Here is a 26,250-nt window from a genome sequence, read left to right on the forward strand (position 1 = left end):
GATTAGAAGATTATGATTTTAAATTTGAACAAAGGTTGGATCAATTTAGATCAATTTGTCTTGCTGAGTGATGCAGCAGACTGAAGCAAAACAACGTCAATGAAGAGGCTCATGGTTAAATTTCTAGTTTGTGCTCAATTATCTGATCTCTGACTCTGGGACAGCAGTGCTTCTATGTTAGTGAACTCCCAATGGATAATTGGGTAATTGCTATTGGGAAATAAACATGTATGAACAATGGATTAAGGCTTATTCTGAAGGAAAATGTGTCCGTCACCATCTCTAAACTTAAGTCAGCACTTTCTGGAAAGAAGCATGAAGAAAGAGACATTTTGTTAAAATAGAGAAAAAATAATGTGAAAATGAGTAGTATTCTATATCTTTCAAGGCAGTCTGATATCCTACTCTAAAAATGCACATTCTGGATTTGGTGCAATATATTACACTGTCCAGTCACCTTGAAAATGAGGCTGTATTCCGGTTTGTCAGGTGTCATATAAAGGGAAATGCAAATACTGAAGAAGATGCATAAATGATTCTCAAAGATACTAAAACAAAGATGATATATTTTCCAGGAAAGTTAAACAGGCTAGAGTTTCATTCTCGCTCAAAAGACTGAGGATAAATAACCAAAAGAGTTGTAATGATAAGGGAAGAAATAATTGCTGGAAACTATTCCTCCTTTGGAAAGCTTCAAATCCAGAGGTCATAGAAATGTATTTGTAAAGTGCAAAGAATTCATAAAAATGTGGATATACTACTACAAGGAATATTTAAGAGCAAAGAGAGAAAGGATGTAGAAGTGGGTTCTTAATTTTAGGGTATCAAGCCAGGGAGATGATGAACTCTGACCCCTGGTCTTCCTCAAGTACACCTTCATTTTGCACAATGTCATGAGGTCAACTTTCATGTGAACACTGAAGTCTACCCACAGAACACATACTGAAGGGAAAAGTACCTAGTAGATGAACAAAAACTTATGGACACCTTGAACTGTCACAATTACTGTGATATAGCTGTCCCACATTTGTGTTAAGCATGGAAGGAGCAATAATATCTATGTAACCAAAATGGCATGGAATGTGAAGGAATGTTTCTTAGGCAGTTACTTGGGTTGAGAATGGCTTGTATCCACACCAGTTCAGGAAGTCCTCAGAATTTGCAAACAGCCAAATGCTGCTTGAAGTGGCTGATGAGTTGTTGGAGAAGTTGTGCCTGTTCTTCTGTTTACATATGATCATTGGCAGTGTGCTATAATACAAACTTTAGAGCACTGTTTCCACAGTACTGCTTTGAAGAATAGAATAGTTGTCCCACAAATCCAATTTAATTAAAGCATTTTACATGGTTATCACATTGTTGAATGCAGCAATAAATTAGCTGCTACAATTCCTACAGTAATGATAAAACTTAAAAGTTTAAAATTAGCTGCAAAGTGTTCTAGATATCTTGAGATTGTGAATGTTGCACTCTTCACATTCTGCAACCAAGTGCAATAGAATGTGGATATTAAGCTCAGGGATAGGGTTGCTAATCAGTCAAACCATGTTGAATATTCCTTACAGATGGAAGATCACAAACTAAGAAAACAACCTCTCCCTCAATGTCGCAACAACAAAGGAGCTGGTTGTGGACTACAGGAGGAATGGAGACGGGCTAACCCCTTTTGACATCAATGGATCTGGGGTTGAGAGGGTAAACAGCTTTAAGTTCTTCGGCATCCATGTCATCGAGGATCTCACATGGTCTGTACACACCAACTGTCTGGTGAAAAAGACACAGCAGCGCCTCTTTCACTTCAGACAGTTGAAGTTTGGTATGGGCCCCCAAATCCTAAGAACTTTCTGCAGGGGCACAGTTGAGAGCATCCTGACTGTCTGCATCAGTGCCTGGTATGGGAACTGTACTTCCCTCAATCGCAGGACTCTGCAGAGTGCTGCAGACAGCCCGGCACATCTGTAGATGTGAACTTCCCACTATTCAGACATTTACCAGAACAGTGTGAAAAAAGGGCCCGAAGGATCATTGGGGACCCGAGTCACCCCAACCACAAACTGTTCCAGCTGCTACCATCCAGGAAATGGTATCACAGCATAAAAGCCAGGACCAGCAGGCTCCAGGACAGCTTCCACCAGGCCATCAGACTGATTAGCTCACGCTGATTTGAGTGTATACTATGCTACATTGACTGTTCTATTTATTATAAATTACTATGATGGCACATCTAGACGGAGATGTAACATAAAGATCTTTACTCTTAATGTATGTGAAGGATGTAAGAAATAAAGTCAATTCATAACCTACTCACTATTGCTTATTTGTCATCCACTGTTCTCCAAACTGGAATGGCTGCTCATGCATTTGAGCTTTTACAATGCTTATTTTTTGGGATGATAGTAGTGGTGGAACCATAGAAGATTTAGGAGAAATTGTGCAGCCTTGTGTTGTTTGGTATATAGCCATTATCTGATGAAGAGAACTAGTAGCCAGCCCCGCCTTCACCCTGAAGTTGTGCTCTTGTACACGAGGGATCATTCTGCCAACAGTTGAAACTACAGCTTCTATTAGGAACTGAAATGCATTTTGATACTGTTTCTGGCAAATATTGGAGTATGAAATTAATAAGAATATCTGTAGAGTAATTAAAATAAATACTTATTTTTCAATCGTTTTAGCTTAAAAATGCATCAAACTGACTGTTTGGAACAGAAACCAATTAAATCTGTGACCTAGGTATTTGAATGTTTGCAAACAGGAATTTCAATAGATTGGCTAGATCATTGCCTTCTCAAATGCTGTCTAAATAATTCCAGCTTTATTAAATTAGATGGAATGGAACTGTAATAATAACATTTAACAGCTGAAATAAAAGGCATTGGACTTAGTTTGTATGCCTACTGGCTTATCAAGTCTTTTAAAGGGCTGAAACATATGAAGAAATCTGATGCTGATAGTCATTTTGTGCCTTTTATCTTAGTAAGAACTCAAAAATAGAAATAGAGTACCAAGGTTAATTGTATCTTCATTAATGCTAAGTATGATAAACCCTGAGAAGCTATACCAGTTTGTTATTGTGAATTATCTGTAGTATAAATTCAATGTTATTCTTATTTGTGGTCTTGCAATGTACAACCTTTTTTATTGAAATCTGAAATACTTCCAAAATTATAGTGGAAGTAGTTATAATGTTGTCAAAATCAGAATCGGGTGTAATATCACCGGCGTAGAGGCAGCAGTACAATGCAGTACATGATAATATATTTTTAAAATGTCATTTAGGGTATATTAAATAGTTAAAAATAGTACAATAACAGAAATAATAGTTTTTAAAAAGTTCAATGCCCATTTATGAGTCAGTTGGCAGAGGGGAAGAAGCTGTTCCTGAATCGCTGAGTTTGCGCCTTCACTCCTTCCTCATGGTAATATTGAGAAGAGGGCATGCCCTGGATGATGGGGGTCCTTAATAATTGATGTAATATTTTAGCATTTATTGCACTCTTGTATGAATCTCATGAACTTACATACACAAAGTAACTTGATTCTCCTATTTAATTTTGGGGCTTTAGCACAAGGCAAGTTAAATACATAGTTAACATAAAATACTAGTATTTTAGCATTTTCTATTTCAAATGCATCAATTTTTTCCTTCCATTCCTGTTGACTCAGACAAATACTTGTTGCCTTCATCTGTAGGATTTTGTTTGAGAATTTTAGTACAAGCTTTACAGTGGTTTAGAAAGCAATTAAATGGTTAGTGTTGAGCTGTAAAAATGTGGTAATCTTACCCTTTTATTAACCATTGGTATGATTATGCTCACAATATTGTAAGCAATACAACATTGCAATTCTTTCTCTGATACAAAGAGAGTAACCCATTAGTTGTTTATCCACAAAACACAAATGCTGTCAGAAAGACTTGAACTTAGCATATTAATTGTCATTTCAGAGGATGGTTCAAATGGGACCTGATGAAGGGTCTTGGCTCAATGTCAACTGTTTACCTTTTTCCATAGATGCTGCCTTGTCTGCTGAGTTCCTCCAGCATTTTGTATGTGTTGTTAAAATCAACTACTTTGCTGTGTTTCTGGAACCACATGTACAGCAGACCAGTTAAAAATGATGGATTTTCTTCCCTGTAGGACATTAATATATCTGAAACTACACATTTAATTCTAACTATTTAATTGGTTCAATTAATTTATAATTTAAATTATATTTAATTTGAATTTCAGCATCAAGATTATGGATAGACAACATAACTGACATAACGATTGAATTGTGTGAAATAATCTGCTCATTGGAAAGAATACATAGTGATTGGATCAGATTGATTTCTTCAAAGAATTCTGAAAGATTAAAAAAATACTGGCTAAGATTACTTCAATGGTGGCAGTGAAGCGGAAATTCCAAAATTTGGCAGTACAACAGGACTAAGTCACATTGCACAGTAGGATAAATCTTTATTCTGCATCTTGGAAGTGAAATTCAGTGAGGAGGTGGTGTATGGAGAGGATTTTATGGGAGATTTGAGTAGAGGATCATCACTGGAATCAGGGAGATGATCACACCTGTATGGAGCTACATGAGTGGGGAAGAGGTGCCCAGAAAGTAATGGTTGGTTAGTAAAGCACGTGTAGGAGGAAGGACTGTGCTGATAGTCAGCATCAAAGTTGTGATGACAATCATTTTTAATGAAAATTTAAAGCAGCACATTTGTAGGAACTTTTCTGTCTGTGGACCATGTAGGGTGGAGTTGTTTAACACAGAGGCTTCAAACTCCAATTAAAGCTGTGTTCTTTGGCTTGGTATTCTCTGTAAAATTTTATGTAAATAGTATTGAAAGACACTGTGTTGCCATTATTCATATGCCTGTATTATTAATATTCAAATCTGTAAATATTTTACTGTTTCTATATGTCTGTAATTTCAAAAACATTAAAAACCTTTAATAATGGAATAAAGTGTATTTTTACATTTAAATTAAAAAGTAAAATCTGCTAAACTATTCAAGACAGTAAACATTAAAACCAACATGATTTTTTAAAAAGTCAATTATTTCCATTTCATTTCCATAGCTTTACAATCCCAATTGAAATCAGCGGGATCTCAGATCCCACCTCCATTTTAACATTGTACATGCACTAGTAACTGTTTTTCAAACCATAAGTGCAGAGTCTATCAAGACTGAGTTCCGCTGCTCGATTTCACTTGAAATCTAGTAATGAAGACTTTTTGGCGGTAGTGCTTAAAGGTATAATGTGTATGAAGAGGGGATATGAAATTGCATTGAAGGTAAGAATAAGGAAAATTCCGAAGTGATTTATAAGTATATTAGAAGCAAGAGGGTAAACAGAGAAAGAATAAGGCCTATTTGAGACCAATGATGCAACCTCAGTTGGTAGGTTATTTGGTCATTGTGATTGTCCTAGGATTGCTGGGCAGCATGGCTCGGAGGGGTGGAAAAGTCTATTCCATTCTGTATGTCATTAATATATAAATAAATCACTTCTATATTCTATACAGAGAAAATGTTGCATTTGGGGAATTACATATCTTAGCAAATTTAGAAATCAGTAAATCCCTAGGACCTGATTAGATGTATCTTAGTCTGTTAAGGGAGGCAAAGAAAGAGATTGCTGCTGAGGGACAAGATTAATCTGCAGTAGCAGAAACAACATGGCTTTGTTAATGAGCAGTCCTCTCAGACTAACGCTGAATTTTATGGTAAGTAGCTGTGTTGGTGAGGGTGTATTATTGATGTTGCCAATATTGACTTAAAGAATAGAAGATCCCATTCATCACAGGATACCCAGCCTCTGACCTGTTGTAGTACACTAGTTTGTGTCTAATCCAGTTGAGTTTCTGGTCCATGGTGATCCCCAAGACGTTGTTACTTGTGAACTTGACAAAAGTAATGCCATAGAATGTCAGAAGTGATTAGACTTGCAGAGATAGATGCTGGAAATAGGCATATAGGAAATATTTTTATATAAATGTAATTAACTTTAGATTTCATGAATTCAGGTTTAATTTTATCCCTCTAAATAAATATGTCACAATTTATTTATTCAATACGACCAAAAATATTTTGGTATCCAGATGTAGCTCACCTGACCCTCTTTTGAATTTGATTAATGAATATTCATCTATGCCTGGGGTTCCCAACCTGAGGTCCACACGCCCCTTGCTTAATAGTATTAGTCCATGGGATAAAAATTGTTGGGAACTCTTTGGTTTCCACAATAAATGCAAGCTGGCTGCTGGCTGATTGGAAGGAGGCCTGACCCAGCTTGGAAACTGACATGGCACATCAAAAGAAAGTTGAGGTGTTGGGTCCATGAAAAGTGTTTAGTGGTTGATGCCAGTTATAGACTTCTTGCCACGGGACCTCCTCTGTTATGCCCTGCCAAAGCATCTTTATCCAAGCATTAACTGTTGTGATACAGTTTATTGAACATAGGTAAGCATAGGTTTGAAATATATTCCTGAACAGTTTGTTGAAGTCCATCTCCTAATATCAGGGGGAGTGATTTGATTCAGAACCAGAATACATGCATGATGAACTAGTTTCTGAATTCTTGTGTTGTGGATACTTGAGTGACTTGCCCTTGTTAATCAAAGAAATCCTAATTCATGTGTTATTTTATTAGATATGTTATTGGCACAAATAAACAGAGAAGCCCAGAGTATGGCAGAATTCCAGGGAGTGGGTGATGGTCAACATGTCACACTGTGCCTGACAGAAACTGTAGCAGTAGCAGGTAAATTGTTATGACACTTGCCTCTTCTGATGATTTTGAATATTTTCACATTGAGCAGAAAAAAATAAGAGAGAACTTTCAAGCATATTTTACCATACTATTCTAAATAATATACAGTGTGTTTTATCTCAGCAGGTGTTATATTCACTTGTTTAAAATTTTACTTCCAAATAAATAAATGTTAGTATCAACTATGTTCTTTCAGTGCAAAGTTCTTTTAGCTGTAATTTATGTATGTCACTGTCTTTCATAACTCTGTTCTCCAGTTGTCTGGGCAATACCATCAACATTGTTGATTGAACTGGTGAAGGAAGAAACAGGAAAAACAATATCCATTGACAACTTAGTATCTGACAGTTTCTCAGGGAGATAAGTGAAAAGCGGAATGATGCAACTCCCATGAATGGAGTGGAATTTGACATACAAGGTTGAGTGCCTATAATCAACAGTAAAAATGGCACCAACATAATCTTTTGATTTGCCCTTTTGAGGAAACGTATGTTAAATGAATCAACTTAACAGGCTAAGACAAAAGAATTGTTTCTCATTTCCTTCAATGGCCTTTTCTCAGTGAACTTTACTTCATGTGTTAATAGAGATAGTGAGAAAGTTGTTGGATTTCTATGCATTGATTTGTACGATATGTATCCAGAGCAGTAATGAATCTTTTTATTTAGATGGTGATCGATTGGAAAATATGGATGGTGTGAGTCTACAAGCCATTACCCTTGCAGATGGCACAACAGCATATATTCAGCACAATCCTAAAGGTGTAAATTTTCTTAGCAATATTCTCTTGTGCAACAGTTCTATTGTTTAATGAATGTGGATTTTATGTAGTTTGCCTATTGGCATGGCTTTGCCTGCAACTCTATAGGTATTTTAAGTTGAGATTAAACAATATATTTTAACATGCAGGAATTCTGAGGAAATATGTACTCATCATAGAAAAATAAAGTATGACCCCTTACCTTTCCCCACCACCTCCCTCCCCACCTCTCCCAATTTTGTTTGTTTTTTTTTTGTTTCAAGCCTTCTGTTGGGGTTCAATCCCAGAGGCACCAACCATATCTCATTCAATAGATGTGGGCATTAAAACACATCTGACCCTTTCCTGTAGGTGTTTACTGATTAGAGGAACAAAAAAATACAATTGACTTTCTTTACATCATTTTACTGTTCAGATGGCGCAAGTTCTTGGACCCCATTTGTTCTTAACTGAAAGTAGATGACTCAGACCTGATTGATTATTTATAGTGGTTGCCTTCCTGATCCATATGGCTTAGTAAGACAGCTGCATTTGAAAGACCCTATTATGTATTGTGTGATTACGTACATCATCTATTGCAGATGGAAAGTTGATTGATGGACAGGTTATTCAACTGGAGGATGGTTCTACAGCATATGTACAACATGTTTCAGTACCAAAACCAGGTGAGCGATAATATAATGGTCTACTCAAGAAACCTATATATCTTGCTATATATGAAGTTTGGCAGCAGCTACGTGCCTGATTGTTAACCATGAATAATACTTTAAAATATTAAAAGCAACATTTGCTGTTCTCTCATTGACCTTGCATTTGCAGTCACTGACATTGTTTCCCATTGAAGGGAAAATAAATAACCCCCCACAAATATTCTGCAGTATTAGCGGAAATTACTTGTTTTCTAATACCTCATGGTTTCAAACTGGGTCCTTGCATTCAGCTAGATATCTTTACACTGCAACATTGACAAAAACTTAAGAATTTTCACCAGCATAATTTAATGTGGAAAACTCAAGGGTTGACAGTAACTGTGCGCCTGTTCCTTTAAAAATTGAGTTTTAAAAATTTGAAAGTGTACAAGAATCATTAAAGATGTATGTGACTATCAGGTGTAATCATTTATATCAAGTATAAGGTGGCATAATTGTAAATTCCATCCTTGGCTAGATGAAACTTAAATGAGATTTTATTGGCGTGCCAAGCCATTTTTAAGTGTTTTGGATTATTTTATGAAAATAGTCAAGTTTAATTTATTGACATATGCAGAGTTACCTTTATGCACAAGTGCAGAGAAAAACGCAGTATCATTACAGGCACGTGATATTAGAGGCACACATTCAGAAGAAAATGTCAATTAAACATAAATTATACATGAATTGTACAAGAAAAGAACACAATTACAGCAAAATCTAAAGTCCAAAAACAAAAGTACTACTTCATATAAGATCTAAACTCTCATCTTGCACTTTTTGTTAAATCTGGAAAAGAAAAAATATAATGATTGCAAACTGCATAAGCTGTGAAATTCACACTGTCATTATCAGAGTTCATAAGATTTTTAAATTAGACTAAAAATAATGAAATCTCACTGCTGTCAGTGTCACAGTTATAGTGTAATAGCAGTGATCAGCATACTTCTGCTGTCCTTACTGTCACAAAATCCAGGTCAGCATTTTGAAATCATTGTATAGATCATAATTCTGATTTAGACCAGAAAAGACATGAAATATGGCTCTATGGTATCAAGCAGTGAGCCAAATGATAGTGGGATTAGGGAAAGTTCAGTTAACCTCTTCTGGTATGGATTTCAGCTGTCAATAGTTGGTGACTTCAGATTATTTTGGAGACAATCACTACCTAGCTTTTGTTCTCTAAGTTACTTACAGAACCTAAAATGAGAAAAAGATAGAGTTATCAGTTCTGAGTAATTGCCCATACTTTGTGACCTGGATGTAACATAATACTGCAAGTATCAATTTATTATAATTAATGGTAACCTCATGCTTCTGAATCAAAATTTACTAGGCTCAAACTCAACTAAGAATCTGAGTACAGTTGGCCCTCCTTATCCGCGAAGGTTTGGTTCTGGGACCCCTCGCGGATACCAAAAAATGCAGATGCTCAAGTCCCTTATTTAACCTGTCTCATTGCGGTGGACATTAGGACCCGGCGGTCGAGCTCTGAATCCGCAGTGTTCCTGTTCCTGTTCACGGTCACAAATGAAAATAAAGTGGAAATAATAAAGCGATTGGGGAAAAAAGGTGAAATGCCATCAGTCATTGGAAAAGTGGTAGGCTACGGTTGGTCAACAATAAGAACAATTTTAAAGGATAAAGTGAGAAAGACCCTGCCCCGATGAAAGCTACAATTATTACTAAGCAACACAGTGTTTTAATTTTTGGGGTTTTGAGTTTTTGATCCTCCGGATCAACCAGGCACAGATGGAGAGTGCAATCAGAAGTGGTCTGTCACTGGATGGAACACGGGAACTTTCCGAGCCCGGCGCTGAAACATACGTTCTTTAGTGTTTTGTATGCATAGAAAGGTAAAATATATACTATAAACTAAGAAAAACGTTTGACTAACTGACACTAACTTGCATAGTAAGAACTTCCGAATTTTTTTCGATCCCGATCCACAGTAGCCTACAGACATTCTCCTGTATACTTTAAATCATCTCTACATTACTTATAATACCTAATACAATGTAAATGCTATGTAAAATAGTTGTTATACTGCATTGTTTAGGGAATAATGACAAGAAAAAAAGTTTGTATATGCTCAAACAACAAGTTCTGGAAGAGCACTTCTGGGTTTTCTGGAGTCACAATTGGTTGAATTCGTGCGTGCGGAACTCGAGGATAAGGAGGGCCGACTGTATATGATCTATTTTGACTGCTGTAATACTGAGAATGCTGCATGCTGGAAATGTTGCATTTTGGTTGCAAAGTTAAATGAGGTTTGCTGACTCAAGTGATAGTAAAACAACCTAAACTTGCAGGGAAATGGGGGTTCTCATTGTGTCATAATCAAGTAAGAATCAAAAACAAAGTTATTAGTTTTTAAATGTGATGTGGACAACCATTGCACAGGGATTAGATAATTAGCATAATTGACGATAGAAACTATAGAAAACATCAAATGGATACTGGTCCTCGCTCAGTTCTACCTATGATACTTACTGCTTGTTACGCTGCTGCGTTTAGGGCAGCAGTGAAGTTTCTCTGTCTGTTATTGGCTGTCTTCTCTATTATGCCCCAGGTATGGTTCAGGGTCCTCATTTCTGCCTCTATGGTACGGTGCCAAGTTGTCTTTGGTCTCCTGCATTTCCTCCGCCCTTCGGGGGGTCAGCTGTCTTGATGATGGAGTTGGCCTTAGCCTTCTCCCCATAACCTTTGATGTCATGTCCAATCAAGAACCTATCAAGCTCTGCCTTAAATACCCCTATTGACAGCCTCCACAGCTGCCTGTGATAATAAATTCCACAAATTTACCACCCTCTGGCTGAAGAAATTTCTCTGCAGCACTGCTTACAATGGACATCCCTCTATCTTGAGGCTGTGCCCTCTTGTCCTCAACTCCCCCACGATGGGAAACATCTTTTCCACATCTACTGTGTCTAGGCCTTGCAACATTTGAAAGGTTTCAATGAGATCCCCCTCAACCTAAATTCCAGTGAGTACAGACCCTGAGCTATCAAATGTTCCTTGTCTGATGACCCATTCATTCCTGGAATCATCCTTGTGAACCTCCTCTGAACCCTCTCCAATGCCAGCACACCTCTCCTCAAATGAGGAGCCCAAAAATGTTTGCAATACTCAAGCTGAGGCCTCACCAATGCCTTATAAAGCCTCAGCATCATATCCCTGCTTTTGTATTCTAGACCTCTTGAAATGAATGCTAACATGGTGTTTGCCTTCTTCACCACTGACTCTACCTGCAAGTTAACCTTTAGGGTGTTCCCAAGTCCCTTTGCATCTCAGATTTTTGGATTGTTTCCCCATTTAGAAAATAGTGTGCATATTTATTTTTACTACCAAAGTGCATGACCATGTATTTTCCAACATTATATTTCATTTGTCACTCTCTTACCCATTCTCTTAATCTGTCTAAGTCCTTCAGTATCCTACCTGTTTGCTCAACACTTCCTGCCCCTCCACCAATCTTCATGTCATCTGCAAACTTGGGAACAAAGCCATCTATTCCTTCACCTAAGTCATTGATAAACAACATAAAAAGAAGCAGTCCCAATGCCGACTCCTGCAGAACACTGAGTCACTAATAGCCAACCAGAAAAAGATATTTTTATTCCCACACACTGCCTCCTACCAATCAACTACTGTTCTAACTCTGCCAGTAACTTCCCTGTAATGCCATGGGCTCTTAACTTGATAAGCATCCTCAGGTGTGGCACCTTGTCAAAGGCTTTCTGAAAGTCCAAATATGCTTCCACTAAGTCCCCTTTATCTACCCTACTTGTAATCTCCTCAAATAATTCCAGCAGGTTGGTCGGGCAAGATTTTCCTGTAAGGAAATCATGCTAACTTTGTCCTATCTTGACCTGTGTCTCCCAAGTACTCCACAACCTCATCCTTAACAATTGACTCCAACATCTTCCCAATCACTGAGCTCAGGTTAACTGGTCTATAATTTCTTTTCTGCTGTCTTCCTCCTTTCTTAAAGTGGAGTGACATTTGCGGTTTTCCAGTCCTTTGGCACCATGCCAGAGTCCAGTAATTTGTGAAAGATCATTACTAATGCCTTATAGCCAAAGTAGGCTATAAGGACATTTCAGCAGTTATTTGAGCTAGCATGCCAGTGTTGCACATGGTTAATACATTCCTGAAACCAATTTTGGTCTGGTCTTTATGGTTTTCAGGGCCTCCTTCCTCATGCCAGTAGCTTCCTCTTGGTTTTCACTACTGTCAGCCATGTAAGTGGCGGTTTAAGAATACTGTCGCACACGGATGTAGAAGCATTCTTCATTACAGTGTCTGCACTAGTCTTGTTTGACCAGCCGGAGTTATTAGCCATGAGCTGAACTCCGGAACCTGGAGAACCAGTTGACTAACCCGTTGGGTTATGGCCTCTACCCATTGATCTGATTGGCATAGGTAACCCTACCAAGAGCATAAGGCGTTGACTCCAGCCAGTATAGCTCTCCAGGTCATTGAGGCACGCAACCCTCAAACCATGACATGGCTGTGGTCCTCTTGGAAGATGTGACACTTTAACCTAGATATTATTAGATAGTAGTTTGAAGCAGAGGCTCAAGCTGACATTTTTGTGAATCTCTAACTCAGTGGTATTAACAAATGTTGTTATGTCTCATTCATTTTTCTGTAATCCAGAAGAATTAATCAGAAATTTTTTATACTGAATTTGCCCTATACAGGAGATTGTTTACGTTTTGAGGATGGGCAAGCAGTTCAACTAGAGGATGGATCAACTGCATTTATTCATCATTCACCAAAAGGTAACTTTGTAAAGATTTATATTATAAAGTGATTATTAGAGAAAATTAAAACAATTCATTATTTACTTTGTTCTCTCCATGATTAAGATGGCTATGATCCAAGTGCAGTACAAGCAGTCCAACTGGAAGATGGAACCACTGCCTATATCCACCATACAATACAAGTTCCACAATCTGACACCATCCTCACTGTTCAAGCAGATAGTACCTTGGCAGGACTACACACAGGAGAAGCCACAGTAGATCCTGAGACCATCAGTGCGCTTGAGCATTATGCTTCAAAAGTAATTGTCTATTTAAATCTCAATTCTGTAAAATTACCTGATGCCTCAACTTGACTTTGAATTATTTTTATTTTTGTTTTTAATTTAGGTGTTTAGTATAATGTTCAAAAATTCACTTGCTGCATGGTATAATCTTTAATAATTATCCAATAAACACCATTGGAACATCTGAGTTTAAGGGACAAATTTAATTTGGGTGAGGAAAGTATTTGAAAGAGTGAAATATTAGTTAGTTGGGTCAATGCCAGCAGTTATGGAAAGTAAAATCATTAAGCATAAATGATATCGCCATTTTGAAAATTGTCCATTTTGTCTAATAGCATACAATTTTGTTTTTCTAAAGGTAACTGCTGAAGGAAATGATAGTGTCAGCAGTACAGGACTGGTGAATGAAAATGATCATGAAAAGAAAATGCAGGTAAAGAGATCATTGCTTTTCAGTAAGCACTAGTGCATTAACAGTGATACCATATCTTATAGTGCAGAGGTCCTATGTGTAATACTCGAACTGCAGAATAGGGTTAATTTATTCTAGGCTTTCTAAGCCAATAGGCAAGTATTTTTTAAGTAAGAAATAAACACTTGGTGAGAGCTGAGTAAACATTCTTCAGAAATGAATAGCAATGGCATTTTAGTGGCCATTCCAATGGAAAGGATGTGTGGAATAGAGAATCTAGAATCTTATCAGTCTTCCCTGGACTAGGTGTATAAATCTGTTTGGGATGATGTTCAGAAGAGTTGTAAACTCATCAGTATTGGTGAATATAATGCACATCAAACCTTTGAATTGTTTTGAACTTTGCAGTTAAACTCATTTGGTGGTGATAAAGTATTTGACTTAAGTTTTTAAATGATCAACTCATAGCTGTCTACATGAAGAAGAGGAACTTTTATGTGAACTGGGGGTTAATACTTGGTCATTTTTTGACTACTTGTTCTGAGTTTTTCTTCTGAAGCAAGTTTTGAGAAAGAAATTTGAAAATTAAATATGCTTGTGGCTAGGCCAAATAGAAGGAAAGAATAGCAGAGTTTATTTATTTAGAGATACAGTGAGGAATAGGCCCTTCGACCCTTCAGGCTGCACTGCCCAACAATCCCTGATTTAACCCTAACTTGGTCATGGCACAACTTGCAATGACCAATCAGCTTACTAACTGATACATCTTTGGGCTGTGGGAGGAAACTGGAGCACCCAAAGAAAATCCATGCATTCTATGAAGAGGACGTACAAACTCCTTATAGAGGACAACAGGATTGGACTCCAAACTCCTATGCCCAGAGCTGTAATAGTATCACACTAACTGCTAGACTACCATGGGGCTCAGGTTGTTTATTAACAGCTTTATGTTAAAATGTTTGGGTCTTTTTTAAATATGTACCTACACAAAGACATATTTTGTAGTGAAACTTAGCAAAGAAATGAGCTAACGTTGGTTTGTAAAGAAAAATAGAAAGGGACAAAACATAGGAACCTTTTTCTTTAAGGCTTAAATGTGGAAGATTAGAAATAATTTTGAGGGTGAGCAACACTAGGGAAGACTGTAGTGTGTTGCCTTTGAATATTTGAGTTAATCATGTGGTATCTGATTTAAAATATGTTGAAAGGCAAAAGGAATTGAATACTAAAATGCCTTGCATGTCTCTGGCTCAGCTATCTACAGTGAAAAATAATTGGGTACTGGCATTTAAAGTTATAATAACAAAGAACTATGCAAAGAATGACATTTGCAGTCCCTTTAATATAAGAATTCAGATGTGGTCAGTTGGAATGCTGCGTGGTTTGGTACCTCTACATGGCAAAAGAATGAAGAAGGTGACAAGATTAACCATTTCTCTGAAGATCCTAATCTATTCCATCAGGAAATTCTCCAGAAAAATTGCTTGAAATCTCATTGAAATTTTCAAGATGATGAAATTATTAAGTGATGAAGTGGAAGAGTATTGGGACAGTGACACAGATTTGTGTGGGATTGGCTCTGATGTGGATGAGATGATTTACATGCCAATATTTCTGCAAGCAGCTGATAAATTCTGTCATTCTATTACCAAGTAGCAGGGTGCTTGTACTTAGGTCCACATAAAACATGGCTGTTTGATCCATAATATCCATGCTGGGTCTCAGGAGTGCAATCCCATTAATCTAAAGCGCCCTGCTTTATCCCATACTTTTACATTATATTCTCCTTCACACATGCCCAGCAATTCTCCTTAAATTCTTATTATCATTAAACTACACCACAATTAAGTAACCAGCCTATTGTTATGGGTAAGAAAGTATATGTGGTCATGGAGAGAATAAGCAAATACCCACAGATCTGAGATTAATGCCAATCTCATCCATGAAAGGTGGAAATAATAATTGGATTAATCAGAGTCCTCATGAATTGTTGGAGGTAAAATCTATTAGATGGGTCTGTTAGAATTTATGATTGTAACTACCAGAATAGATGAGGGACGGAGTTGGGGTGGGGTGTGGGAGGCAGGTGTGCACATATAGGTGTGATGTATTTTGTCTTCCAAGAGATGTTTGTTTAGATGTTACATTGGAGGTTATTAATTCAGAGGACATGCAAATTGGAGTAATATACTGACATGGGTGTATAATTAATAAACAGAAAATAGTTGAAGTAAATGTGTCATTTGGAAGTTGATTTGCTGTGACTTACGGAAAGCATTGAAGAATTTATTGCTGGGACTCCATCTGTTCAAAATTTTATCAATGACAGGATCATGTATAGTATGGCCATGTTTGCTGAAGATGCAAAGCTGGGTGGCAGTGAAAATTGAGAGAAAGATGCAAAAAAAACTTTTGGGGCTTATAGGTAAGTTAAGTAAAAGTGTGAGGTCATGGCAGATTGAATATGCAACAGTAAAGTGTGAAATCACCCCGCTTCTAATGGTGATTGGAAGAAACAGAATTAGAAGTACACTAGCTCCACCAATCACTAAGAATATGGCTAATATTTTACCTTGGTGCCACTTTCCTATACTAACTCATTATTTCCTTAAAATGAAAGTTAGACATTTTTGTGTTCTCCCAGGAGATTATATGGCCAGTGTGTAGACTGTGTTGAAGATCAAGTATTTTAATCATTACATGATGAATAACCAAACTAGACAGACCAACTGTTTTTTTCCCCTGTTCATCTAGTAGAAATATACTACTTACTATGAACTGTGAAGGTTTTTGTGGAAGGTTGGGCAGCAGCATTTCGGAAGAGGGAGGAAGGAAGAATAAGAACGGCAATCTAGACACAAAAGTCATGAAACACCAGGAGTTGATGGGCTGCCTTTGGGCTTTGTCAACACTAGAAATAAAAAGATGAAAGGCGAATTCCTGGAACTGCTCAAGAGATGTTGGAGCAATGTTCCTCTAAGTAGATGTTCACTATCTTATATTTCAAAGGGAAAAATATGGGCGTTGGAGACATGAAGGTACTCCTTGCTAATTTGTACTAATAATTTACTAGGGAATGAATACTGCCTAAATCTTTGATCAAAAAATAAACTGCTGCTGTAAGAACTGCAGCAAGCTCCCCATATGGAGGCAAAAAAGGATGCATCGCCATTCAGTTTTGTGACCCTGTGTCAGGACCCAATATATTGAAGTATCCCATTTGCCACTACAGATGTTCTTGACTTACTGAGTTTTCCCTGCAGATTATTTTCTGCTCCAGTTTCCAACATCAGCATTCTGTCATTTCTCCTGTCTTAACTCTTGATTAACCTGGTTCAATTAGAAACATAAGAATACATGATTTGTTACAGGAATTACATTTGTGTAAAAGACTTCCTGCCCATGTAGCACAGTAATCTGTTTAATTAAGTGTCATTAACTGACAAAATGATTACGGATTTATTAAGAGAGAGATGAGCCTGATGAGGCTGGCTGCTATTTTTATTACAATGTGTGTGTTGTATTAAATGTTGTCAGAGCAAAGGAAGGAAGAAAGGCAAAAGTGAACTGGTTAAAATATTTGTTTAAGTAGAGATTGTAGATGTATGTAATTAATATTGATACTCGTTCACTTTCTAAAGTAACTGGCTTACCTTATATCATACATTATATAAAACTTAATGGCATACTAGGGTTGCCGGCTTCTTGAATGGAGCTTTTATGCTGACATAGCACCAGGTTTCTGCAATTCCTGATGCCACTGGATGGAAAAATAGTCATCAACTTTGGCCGATTTACTTTCTAGGTTGTTTATTTGCACTGTACTAACCAATGTAAACACTTTTTAAAACAACTTCTAGAGTTTATTTATAGTCAAGCTTTCCATAGAAGGGTTTCTTATTATTGGCTGTTTTCCTCCAATTAGGAAAGGAACATAGACCACTCAGTAAGTTCCCTGAAATTTAATTTTACCAATTACTCCTCTTCTTTCAGATAAGTAACATGCTGAGATATTCTCAGTGCAATAATTAGTTTCTCCACCCCTCCTCCTGTGCCATTTGAAAAGATGGGCATTATCATTCATTCAGAGCTGGTGTTATGAGATCAAGAAATATCACGAATCTAGCAACATTGTACTGTAGCTGATCAGTCTGCTTGAAATCTAGCTCAGTATCTGATGTTTGCTCCCTTCTGACTCTGGGGCTCCATTTCTCATGCTCCTTAACAAATCATTGGGGTCCCAGTTCCCTAATTCTGTTCTGACTCACTGGAGCTCTAGTGCCTAGACTCCCTTTAAACTTAGCAGGTTCACCAAAGCATTTATTGTTGTATTATATAACCTGGTTAAAAAATTGTTTTGGAGTACTAATGAGAATAACAAACAGTATTCTCTAATATCTTTGATCCAGCATTTCCAAAGCCCATTTTATATATATATATATATAGCTAGCTAGGGTGTCTAAGACTTTGGCACAGAACAGTATAAATTATATGTATTGCACTGTACTGCTGCCCCCAAAAAAATTCAAATTTCATGACAAACCTATTCTGATATGGGTCTCTAATATGAGCTTAGAATGGGAAGGAAGCAGGGAGGGGGGGGGGATCAGGGTTGGGAAACGGGAAAGGAAAGTGGGAGGGAGCAGGAAGCACCAGAGAGACTTTCTGTAAAGATCAATAAACTAATTGTTTAGAATCAAATGACCTTGTCTGGTATCTCAGGGCTGAGTGTGTCTGCACCTGCACCACCCCCAGCCTCTGGCCCTCCTCCTTCTCTGTCACCTGTCCCACACTCCTGTGGCGCTCCACCCTTGCCATTCCCAACATCCTTTGCTCCTCCAGAAATTCACTTGCTGCTCCACATTGACATTCAGTGCAAAAATCTTAGATACCCTAGCTGTATATATGTGCCCAAGACTCGTCCAAGGTTTGTGCAATTTCAAAGGCAGAAATGATAAATTATTAACAGTACTATAGTGGAAAGTTAATACAATTTGCTACTGTTCTTTTTCCTAAGATTGTTCTTCAGGGTCATGTGACTGGACGGGTGAGTGCCAAGGCTCAACAACTAGGAGAAAAGGCATTTCGTTGTGAATATGAGGGCTGTGGAAGACTCTATACTACTGCTCACCACCTTAAGGTAGAATTCAAATGTGCTTCAGCTGATATTGATTCTTACTTTCTAAGTAAAAAGCTTGTGAAATGTATTATTTGCGTCAGTGACCAACACGGTCTGTGGATTGTGCTGAGGACAGCCTGCAACTGTTGCCAACTGGCATGCCCACAGCCCTCTGACCCTTATTAATTTGTACATTTTTGGAGTGTGGGGTGAAATCAGAGCAGCTAGAGGAAACCCAGATAGTCATATGGAGAATGTAAAAGCTTACATACAGTGGCAGGAATTGAACCCCAGTCATAATCACCTACCTTCCCCCCTCTCTCCTCCTCCTCCCCAACCCCAGGTTCCCCTTGAATATTTGACCTTTACCCTTAACCTATGATCCACGACCTCCAGTTCTAGTCTCACCCTACCTGAGGTGAAAAAGCCTCCATGAATTGACCCTATCTATAACCTCTCATAATTTGGTATACAGGTAGTCCCCAAGTTACGAAGGTCCGACTTATGGACAACTCGTACTTACGAACCGAGGAAGGAGAACACCATCTGCCATTTTAAATCGGATCGCGACGCCATCCGCCATTTTAAGTCGTTGCCGTTGACACTGTGTCGAGTGTTTAACTTTGTATTTGGCTTAATTTTTTCTGAGTAAGATTCACCCTGACCCTGCCCACCCCCCACCCCCGTTCCAGTCAGCTGATGGCGCAGTGAGATCAGCACTGGGCTGGAGAACAGAGTTTCTCGAGTTCGATCCAGTGATAGACCATTCCCGTGCCGGGTTGATGTCGATCCAGTGACTCCCGTACCATCCGTGTTGGGTTGATGTCGAGCTCACAAAAAAAAACACTGCCACCTCCAGTTTAAATTCCCATGCGGAATATTGTGGAGGATCAAATACCCAAACCCAGCACAGCCCCCACTTGTCCCATTTAGCCTGTCTCAATGCGGTGGTCCTTTGGACCCAGCGGACCTTGGGACCCGCAGTGTTTCTGTTCCATTGACGCGAAGCAATCACGATTGAAAATAAAGTGGAAATAATAAAGCGTTTGGAAAGAGGTGAAATGCCATCGGTCATTGGCAAAGCATTAGGCTACCGTCGGTCAACGATGGGAACAATTTTAAAGGATAGTGGATAAAGTGAGAATAATGGAGCATGTGAAAGGCACTGCCCCGATGAAAGATACAATTATTACTAAGCAACACAGTGGTTTAATTATTGGAATACATACATCTCTTAAGTGTTTTATATGCATAGAAAGGTAAAATATATATACTATATACTAAGACAAATGTTTGACTGACGCTAAATAATACTGGATGTACTTGTTCCGACTTCCGTACAAATTCGACTTAAAGACGGACTCAGGAACAGAACTTGTACGTAACGCAGGGACTGCCTGTACCTCTGCTGACTTCCCCTCACTCTCCTGACCTCCAGGGAATAAAGACAGACAGACAGACAGACATACTTTATTGATCCCGATGGAAATTGGGTTTCGTTACAGCCACACCAACCAAAAATAGTGAAGAAATATAGCAATATAAAACCATAAATAATTAAATAATAAGTTAATCATGCCAAGTGGAAATAAGTCCAGGACCAGCCTATTGGCACAAGGTGTGTGACACTCCGAGGGAGGAGTTGTAAAGTTTGATTGCCACAGGTAGGAATGACTTCCTGTGACGCTCAGTGTTGCATCTTGGTGGAATGAATCTGGCTGAATGTACTCCTCTGCCTAACCAGTACATTATGGAGTGGATGGGAGTCATTGTCCAAGATGGCATGCAACTTGGACAGCATCCTCTTTTCAGACACTACCGTCAGAGAGTCTAGTTCCACCCCCACAACATCACTAGCCTTACGAATAAGTTTGTTGATTCTGTTGGTATCTGCTACCCTCAGCCTGCTGCCCCAGCACACAACAGCAAACATAATAACACTGGCCACCACAGCCTCGTAGAACATCCTCAGCATCGTCCGGCAGATGCTAAAGGACCTCAGTCTCCTCAGGAAATAGAGATGGCTCTGACCCTATCGTAATCGTAACCTATTCAGCCTTTCCCTACACCTCAGGTGCTCAAGACCCGGCAATGTCATTGTAAGTTTTCTCCATACTCTTTCAAGCTTATTGATATCGTTCCTGTAGAAGGTGACCAGAACCACCCTCTAAATTCGGTCCTACAACTTTACAACTACAACTTTAGCGTTATGCCCCAACTCAACTGCCCTGATTTATAAAGGCCAATGTTCTGAAATTTCTCTTTACTGCCCTATTTTCCCATGAAGCCACTTTCAAGGAATTATGGATTTGTATTCCCACATCCATTTGTTCTGTGCCACGCCTAGGAGCCATACCATTCACTTTGTAAATCTTAGCCCCCTGAAGTGCAACACCTTACACTTACCTGCATTCAATTCCATCTGCCATTTTATCAGCTGGTCAAGATCATGCTGCAATCCTTGATAGCCTTCCTCGCTGTCCACTTCACAAATTCATAATCAATAATGCTGATGACACCTGGAGTACTAATTGCAGTTAATAGACAATAGGTGCAGAAGTAGACCATTTGGCCCCTCGAGTCTGCACCGCCATTCTGAGATCATGGCTGATCATTCACTATCAATACCCAGTCCCTGCCTTGTCCCCATATCCCTTGATTCCCCTATCCATCAGATATCTATCTAGCTCCTTCTTGAAAGCATCCAGAGAATTGGCCTCCACCGTCTTCCGAGGCAGTGAATTCCACACCTCCACAACTCTCTGGGAGAAGAAGCTCTTCCTCAACTCTGTTTTAAATAACTGACCTCTTATTCTCAATCCATGCCCTCTGGTACTGGACTCTCCCAACATCTGGAACATATTTCCTGCCTCAATCCTATCAAATCCTTTAATTATCTTAAACGTTTCAATCAGATCCCCTCTCAATCTCCTCAATTCCAGCGTGTACAAGCCCAATCTCTCCAATCTCTCTGCGTAAGACAGCCCTGCCATCCCAGGAATCAACCTAGTGAATCTACACTGCACTTCTTCAATTGCCAGAATGTCCTTCCTTAAACCTGGAGACCAATGTTATCTAAATTTTGTCTCAGATGACAAGATTAAAGTTCTTACTGTTTCCACATTAGATTTGATCAACACTGAACAAGATTCAGATTTATGTACTTCTCACATGCACATTAAACAAGGGATAGAAAAATGAGATAGAAATACAGGATGAATAACTGCTAGCGTTGTTTAAGGAAAGCTGCATGGGTCAATACACTGACTGGTTGGCTATGAGAAGACTGTCTAGCATTCTTTCTAATTAAAAGGAAAAGATAAAATTCCAAAAGTTGAAAAAATTACTTTCTGGGATTATCAGTTGCTTGCCTTTGCTTCAAAGAGTAGGCCTGTGCCTTTAGAATGACAAAAAAAAATCAAAGGTGTACTTTGTTTTCTCTTACTCTTTAGGGGTCCAGCCACTTTCAAATGAACATTCAATAACTTTGGGCAAGCAGTTATGCTGCAGCTGTACATGTGCATTGAAGCAGCACCCTGCAATGATTCTATCTCTGTTCGTCCAAGGCCACTCAACAGAGAAATTGAATTGCACAAGGCCATCTGAACCATTGAGTCACACTGTGCATAATTAAAGGCTTTTAAATGCACATTGATCCCTCTTCTACAAGCACTTGCTATTGGACTGCAGGGGATGGATTCATTTAGATGAAGGCATCAATCTGCAAGCTAAAGACTACATGTTTCTATAGAACAATTTTTGCAGAAATGATGTCAAAACCTGCATTGCTTGCTATTTAACATCATTCAGTATTACAGTGGTCCTTCTGTACTTGCATCTAATACACAGAGAATGTGGAACAAAAATTAGGCAGTTCCATGCTACTGTGGTATAGACAGTGTTTTGTAAACTTCTGTTGTGTAACTTATACAACTAATAACCACCTGCAGCAGAAATAAAACTTTTAATTTAGTAGCAGTACATAGATTTCTTAATGCACTTAAGCTTTTATTATATTGTCACAGGTACATGAAAGGGCACATACTGGTGATCGACCATACAGATGTGAGCATCCAGGTTGTGGGAAAGCTTTTGCTACAGGTATACCTATTTCCATTCTTCATAGCATGAAAGTAAAATTTATGTATTAAGTGTGAGAAAATTTGTAACATGAAAGAGATTTAAACTAACATAATAGTATTAATGCAGCACACACAAAATGCTGGAGGAACTTAGCAGACCAGGCAGTATCTATAGAAAAGTGTAAACAAACAATATTTCAGGCTGAGACCCTTTCAGTATTAATACTCTCTTTTTGTTGGCTCTCTATTATAAGCAGTTGTAAGATCAAAATTGGAAGAAGAACCAGGACATTATAAAATGCAGGGTATCAAAGGTCAATGACTCATGATAAGATAAAATTTTAAAAGTGTATTTGGTGTAACACTCTTCTTTTGAGAATAAGAATTTGAATATAGATCAATAATAGTTAATTTTTTTATGACCTTCACACAGCTACATTTAGATGATGGAGAGCAAGATCCTGAAAAAATCTTAGATGGATAGATAAAGATTTAATGGGCTTTTAAATATGATGGACTGAATGAGTTGAATTTCTCTTTTATTGACGTATTAAAAACAATTAGTCTTAGTCGTATTGGATTTGCTATTTGAGTTAGAGGTTAGGCAGAATCAGGAGTCAGTAGGTTGCGCAAGAGTAAAAGTCAGTTATTTGGTTAAAAAAAATGCCTTTACAGAAAGTGATGTATCATTCAACAAGCTGACGGAATCATACTGAATTTAGGTTCACTGGTTGATTTTTGTAAGAAGTTTTCAAAAGTTCTGAGATTAACAGTTTTCTCTAAATCGAGAAGGTGAGTTGCATCTCCCAGAGTTAGTTGAATTTTCTTCATAGGTGGAGTGGAATTACACAGTGTTCTGCTTTCAATTAGTCCAAAGAAATTTATCTCATGTCTTTTTCTTCCTCCTGATGATTCTGTGGGAAGGAGAATATAAGGATATGTGAATGTGCAAATTCGCATATGTGAAAGTCAGGATTGTACCTGGATCCATGGGTCTGTGAAACAACCATACCACTGTGCCATGCAATTAATTTTCTTTATTTTACTTCTGAAAGTTCATTAGATGAAATGAATTAACATTTAATTTTGATCATTTGAGAAAGTTTTCATTTATCTGTTTAAGTATACCATAATAGCTTAAAATTTATGGTGGGAACTGGGGCTGACATCACTAAGGAAAGTTTAGTTATCAAAATATTAAATACAGTGCATTCCGCTTAATTGGAAACATTGAGACTAGTATATTTTGGTCCAAATAAGTGGCTGCCCCAATTAACCAAAGAATCGTGGAAGTAGTTTAAAATGTATTTAAAAAGACAAACTATTGTAATTATGTATTCAAATGAAATACATAGCAAATTAGATTATCAATACTACTACAGTGCTATAAAACTGTGTATTAGTTCGTATCAGTTACCTATGGAGGAATTTATCCTATGAACACTGCCGTGTTCTTTTGACTGTAAGTTACCAAAACCAGTGCAGACACCTAATGCAGATAATGGGACTGCCTACTCCAGATCTTCATTTTCATTGTAACATTCAAAATGATTGTGGATACCTTCAAATTTTTGATAGTGAAATGGTTTTGTTTTCACTCCTGGCTGTTTTTGGCAACTCCATGCATATAAATACTTGAGACTTAAGTGAGCAAAACAATTCTGAATTTTCTTACCGCTTATTTCTCACCAACTATCTGTAACAGAGATCACTCCTTTTTGAACACAAACACACCCAAATAACATTATTTAAAAACTGTTTGTTCTAAGCACAGTGTGCTGTCTAATGGCCACACAAATGCACATGATTAATGCTAGTTAGAAACTGGCAACATTCTCCTGTCCCAAATGAGCAGCATAATTTCCCAAATAAATGAAAGGAATCCCAGCTTGATTTTCTTGTTTCATTTTTGTTCTTTAAGAATTATCCCAAATAAGCGACTGACCCAAATAGTTCTGTGATTCTTCCATCTTCACCTAATGAACTTCAAAATTGTTAGATCTAATAAGCAATGGTTTTGTCTTCTACTGTTGATTTTATGTAAAATGGGAAGTGCAAAATACTCAGTAAGCCAGATGTTTGAGAAACAGTTACTGGTTCAGTTCACTGACCTTTCAGCAGTAAAGTCATTATTTCACATTTCCAACTTCTACAGTAATTTGATTATATTTGATTTTGTGTTATTTATAAATGTTGACACTTCTCACTAAACTATAAATAGTGTTGATTTCTGGTATAATTTAAACACATAAACCTCGAGCTTTTGTGTATATATTCTTTTAATGATAAAGCTTAATATTCAAGACAGAAGTCCTTGTTTCTGCATCATTGCCTTCACTTGGTGTTGTGATTTTATAACAGTAATAGTATGGTACTAAATCTGGATTATGGATCAAAAGTAACTCCCTCTTAGCAGATGCATTCAAAATTGATTTCACAAATAATATGAAATTTTCTTGACAAATATTGCTTCACAACATAATGTTGAGGTAACAAAATTAGGCTCTATTAGCATCCTTGAGACTCTTCACCTGCTCATTTGCTGTACAGACCTGGAGTGTGAAAGTCAGTGGGCTAATTGAATGTGGGAGTATTTAGCAAACTGTGACCTGTATTCATCCACACCACAGAGCAGCAATGTTCTTCACTTCTTAGCCATAGGTGCTGAGACCACTTGTCTCTACTGCCGTCCTACAGATTTAAGATAGTACAGCTTAGCACTGTGAATTGTGATATATTTACGTATCAAACTAATTTAGGATACTGATGTTCTACCTCATGTTAAAGGAATTGAAAGGCTTACCAATAACTTCACTTTCTTTTTGCAGACTCCCTTTCTCTGATTTTATTTTCTCTGTTCTTCCAAAATCATAACTAAATTCCCTTCTTTTAGCCAACTTTTTATGTGAATCTGGAGGTTGATTATAATTGGATTAAATGAATATCAAAGGACCCCAGCTTTCACTCAGAGTTAGTGTTTTTCCTGAGGAAAAAGTTAGTCAGTAAAACATCTGATTAACTATCAAATTTAGAACTCAGTGCTTTAGGCTTAAGTTACTGTTAATTGAATAATCTCCAACTTTGGTAATTGCTTTGATTTACTAGTTGAGACAAGTGAGATCAAATAACTCAAAGCTGATTACGGCTAATTAGTGTGTCCAAAATTGTGGGGGGGGGGGAGCATTTTATTACTCCAGCTTGCTACTGAATTTATCGTTTTAGTGAAGTAACTAATTGTAATGTTTATAAAAAATAAGTAAAATTTTATGTTGTTTTTGCTACTTTAAAGTTTTCCTCCCACATAATGACAGCATTTCAAAATGAAATTATATAAATTTGATGTAGTACAGTTACTCTAACAC

General features: G+C 37.7%; 1 protein-coding gene and 1 long non-coding RNA gene across 4 annotated transcripts in view; one reads left to right on the forward strand and one right to left on the reverse strand.

Annotated features, from left to right (window-relative positions):
* The window catches only part of LOC132397289 (zinc finger protein 143-like), a 49,972-nt gene that overhangs the window by 4,528 nt on the left and 19,194 nt on the right, over positions 1 to 26,250 (forward strand). For 2 of the 3 annotated variants that reach the window (XM_059975872.1, XM_059975874.1), the window contains exons 2-9: positions 6,651 to 6,761; positions 7,439 to 7,531; positions 8,112 to 8,195; positions 12,926 to 13,006; positions 13,094 to 13,290; positions 13,634 to 13,708; positions 18,705 to 18,827; positions 22,832 to 22,907. In XM_059975872.1, coding sequence (XP_059831855.1) covers positions 6,651 to 6,761; positions 7,439 to 7,531; positions 8,112 to 8,195; positions 12,926 to 13,006; positions 13,094 to 13,290; positions 13,634 to 13,708; positions 18,705 to 18,827; positions 22,832 to 22,907 — 840 coding nt within the window. Of the gene's footprint in view, positions 1 to 5,705; positions 5,725 to 6,650; positions 6,762 to 7,438; positions 7,532 to 8,111; positions 8,196 to 12,925; positions 13,007 to 13,093; positions 13,291 to 13,633; positions 13,709 to 18,704; positions 18,828 to 22,831; positions 22,908 to 26,250 lie in introns of those variants that run through there. The other variant, XM_059975873.1, reaches the window with a different exon arrangement.
* The window catches only part of LOC132397292 (uncharacterized), a 51,979-nt gene continuing 48,660 nt past the window's right edge, over positions 22,932 to 26,250 (reverse strand). The window contains exon 3 of the long non-coding RNA XR_009513329.1: positions 22,932 to 23,802. This is a non-coding gene — a long non-coding RNA (uncharacterized LOC132397292). The remainder of the gene's footprint in view (positions 23,803 to 26,250) is intronic.

This window comes from Hypanus sabinus, chromosome 7 (assembly GCF_030144855.1).
Source record: "Hypanus sabinus isolate sHypSab1 chromosome 7, sHypSab1.hap1, whole genome shotgun sequence".
Classification (NCBI taxonomy): Eukaryota; Metazoa; Chordata; class Chondrichthyes; order Myliobatiformes; family Dasyatidae; genus Hypanus; species Hypanus sabinus.